General features: G+C 52.2%; 1 protein-coding gene across 1 annotated transcript; it reads right to left on the minus strand.

Annotated features, from left to right (window-relative positions):
• Positions 1–1,531: 1,531 nt before the first annotated feature.
• LOC135909838 (G protein pathway suppressor 2-like) lies at positions 1,532–2,647 on the minus strand. Its single transcript, XM_065441882.1, has one exon. The coding sequence runs from the start codon at positions 2,503–2,505 to the stop codon at positions 1,642–1,644; it is 864 nt and encodes a 287-aa protein (XP_065297954.1). The 5' UTR covers positions 2,506–2,647; the 3' UTR covers positions 1,532–1,641.
• Positions 2,648–3,313: the final 666 nt, after the last annotated feature.

A 3,313-nucleotide genomic window follows, 5' to 3' on the forward strand; every position in this document is an offset into this window, starting at 1 on the left:
GCATGGGTCGACGGCGCACGATCGGAGGCGGGCGGGCCCGTCGTCGCGGCGTCGGTATTGGCTCACCCTTCGGCGAGGCTTCTCCGTTGGCGGGCCTCGATGCGGCTCCGGTCCGGCGTCGATATCTCTGCTGCATGTCCAGGGCCGTCTTCCACGTCCCGTCAGAAAGCTGGGCTGGGTCGATGTCTTCGCCTTCTACGGCGTACTCCATGGCTGGGTTCGGGCGAAGCTCGGCGAGGCAGGCAAACGCCGCACAACGCGGCCGCGGCGGAGTCGAGACGCCGGTTGCCCTTAGGCAAGCGTGGCGCCCAGGCTTGGTCAGGATAAAAGGGCTAACTGCCAAACAACTGTTACTTGCAGGGGTCTTCTGCTGGTACGATCGGGTGCCGGATGAGTTAGGGAAGATCCATAGAAACTTTCGTGGTCATAGGTAGCCCGGTTGCGGTGCATATGTCGAAAATATGCCCGTCATAAAGGGGTGCGCACCAGCTTGCCACGACGTCATGCATGTCGACAGCGTTCGCGCTTGTCCATAGTTAATGACTGATCGGTAAAAAAAAGAAACTGCCTCCCATACTAAAAGAATAAAATACAGCCTAGAAAAGCTTGGAGAACGTTGCGCGTGCGAAAACGGCCGACGCACGAGAAAATACATAGAAGTCCATGGTGCCACTGTTATGTGCCGGTACTGAATATTCGCCGCAATTTAAAAAAAAACACGAATTATTGATCTTGGTTTCCTTCCGCAACCTTTTCCCGCCAGTTGAATGAAGAAAGAAAAGCTTCATGTCCCTTTATGGATCGTCGCGGACTTTTACTGCACGTGTAAATGTCTTCAGCTGAATAATAATGGCTCTAGCATAGCTTGAGCGGGCTTATAAGCGCTATGAGCACCTTGCAATACAGTCGTGGGGGGAAAAACCAGCAAGTGTTCGTCGCTTAGCCTTCGGACAGAGCTAGATAGTGCAGATGAAATCATCAGCTCCTGCACAGTGCGTGTAACACTCTGTTCTCCTCGTTTTTACCCCATATTTCTGGCGCTCTCTCAAGTATAAACGTTGCGAACTTTGGCGTCAACGTGTATCGACACTAACACTAGACGGAAGCGCCGTTTCGTCATTAGACAACGCTTCGCACAGGATTCATTGCCATGTGGCGTGAGATCTGCGTCAACATTTAGGCGTAGAAAAACGCTGTGAAGAAAGCAACACTGCAATGAACGTCCGCTGGTTTGCGCCGCCGTGCAAGCGTTGCGACACTACCGCGACGCGACGCCTAGAATATTCGAGGCCTTCCTGGGGGCCGTTCCCTAAATACCCTGCATTCATTTATTTGCATAATTTTTTTCTTTAATTTAGGGCGTGAGTATTTATCATGCAATTGTCGAAATTGTATCCTCTAGATAAGGATTACTTTGCTTAGTTACTACAGAATCAATAAAGTTGTGCTGATTAGCTCGATTAACTATAGTGGCTAATGCGTTAGAGCAGCTTCAAGGCCATAGTCAAGGCTATCGAGCCAAACGATGAAATTTTTTCACAAATGCCTTTATTGTGAGAGCTGCACGAACAACTAGTTCAGCATCAGAGACTCGCTGAAACCAAAAGTGGTCTCAGTGAAACTGCGTCTGTAGCTTCGATGTCACCGTGGGCCAGCGTCGTAGCTACTACCAAGACCACCACGAACCTGAGTTCCCGCACAGTAGAAGGGGCCGTAGCCGGGCGCGTACGCCGGCATCAGCATCAGAGCCCCGTACGCCGTCGAGCCGGGAAACTGAGCCGTGTACGCGTAGGGCTGCTGGGGCCAGAAGCCCCACTGAGGCGGCCTCTCTTGCTGGGAATACGACGATGTCGTGGCTTGCGGCCACGGAGGCCGAGGATACGGAGTCAGCTGTGGATTGAGCAGTGCCCGATGCAAGATGCCAGGTTGCTGAGGAATAGATTGCGGCAACTGGTACGTAGCGTGCGCCTGGTTCATTTGCTGGATGCGGAGGTGTTGTGAGCTCGCCGCGGCAGAGTGCTGCTGCATCGCGGCGTTGTGCGGCTGCTGTTGATGGTACGGGTGGCTGAGCGCAGCCATCTCGTCGGCCTTCTTCTGAAGAGGCCGTTTGCGGGCGTCTTCTTCTTGCAGCACCTTCCTGAGCTGCGCGAAGAGCTGGTGCTTCTCCTCCTTGAGCATGAGAAGCTTCTTCTGCGCCTGCTGCAGCTGGTCGCGGATCTCCTCTAGCTTCATGGCGACCTGGCGGCGTTTCAGTTCACGCTCGCCTCGCGCTCGCTCCGTGGCAGCATCTGCCTCCTGTTCCTGCTTTTTCTTTTCCCGCTGTAGCATGATGTGCTTCTTGAGGGCACCCCACATGGCCGTGTTCATCTTGGGATGTTCCACCGGCGCTGGCATGACGGTCGCACGGCCACCTGGGGGCGGGGTCGAACGTGACCGGGGCCCGCACTCACGCGGCGATGGTGGCTCGCTCGGTTTCTTCAGCTTTACTGCGCGTTCGGTCGACATCCTGAAGACAACGCGACAGCTTCCAATCTCAACCCCCTCTTGAGACCGCCGGGAACAGTGATGATGTCAGTCCCACTGCGAGCTTCCAAGTCCCACTGAGCGAAGAGCAACGGCTTTCATCAGACGGTTTCACCACGTCGTGTCCTTTTGGAGGCAGATATTGCACTTCACTGACCTCAAGACAGGCATCGTATCGAATGTTCGTGAAACTGTTCCCTTATTCTTCCCAAAATGATCAGAAAGCACGATCTTTTCTTTTCTTTCTTGAGGAAGTTCGGATTCTTTTCTCTCTTCTTCTTCTTCTTCTCTCGTTGTAATTTGGGTGTGGAACAGTGTTACCGTTGGAAGAGCTTTAAATGTATCGATGCGGAGGCCACATACATAGGCCAATAAAATCGGGTAACTTTGTCCAGAACGAGAAAGTGGAGCTATGAGCATGTCCTTTCTAGCACGCCATGGCATGAACTGTGTTCGCATGTTTAAAAATGTGACATTCGGGAGTTTATTAGGCATTCTAGCTAACATTGCCTCGGTGTAAAATAAGGCTAATGCCTGGCAGGAAAAAAAAAACATTCCACTAATGAAGCAGAACGGTGTAGATCCTGAGAAAGGATTCACGTTCCACGAATTGATGTCAAAAGAGAGTTCGTCGCTTTCAGTGTTGTTCGGTATCTCGAGAGTGCGCGTTCTCCTCTGACAACGAGAGTTGTCATTAATGAAAAATATAAGAACAAATAAAAGAAAATCGGTATTACGTGCCAACGCCGACGCCGTAGTCGAAGACTGCACATTAACTTGGTCCTCCTCG

The sequence above is a fragment of the Dermacentor albipictus genome, unplaced genomic scaffold, assembly GCF_038994185.2.
Source record: "Dermacentor albipictus isolate Rhodes 1998 colony unplaced genomic scaffold, USDA_Dalb.pri_finalv2 scaffold_30, whole genome shotgun sequence".
In the NCBI taxonomy this organism is placed as follows: Eukaryota; Metazoa; Arthropoda; class Arachnida; order Ixodida; family Ixodidae; genus Dermacentor; species Dermacentor albipictus.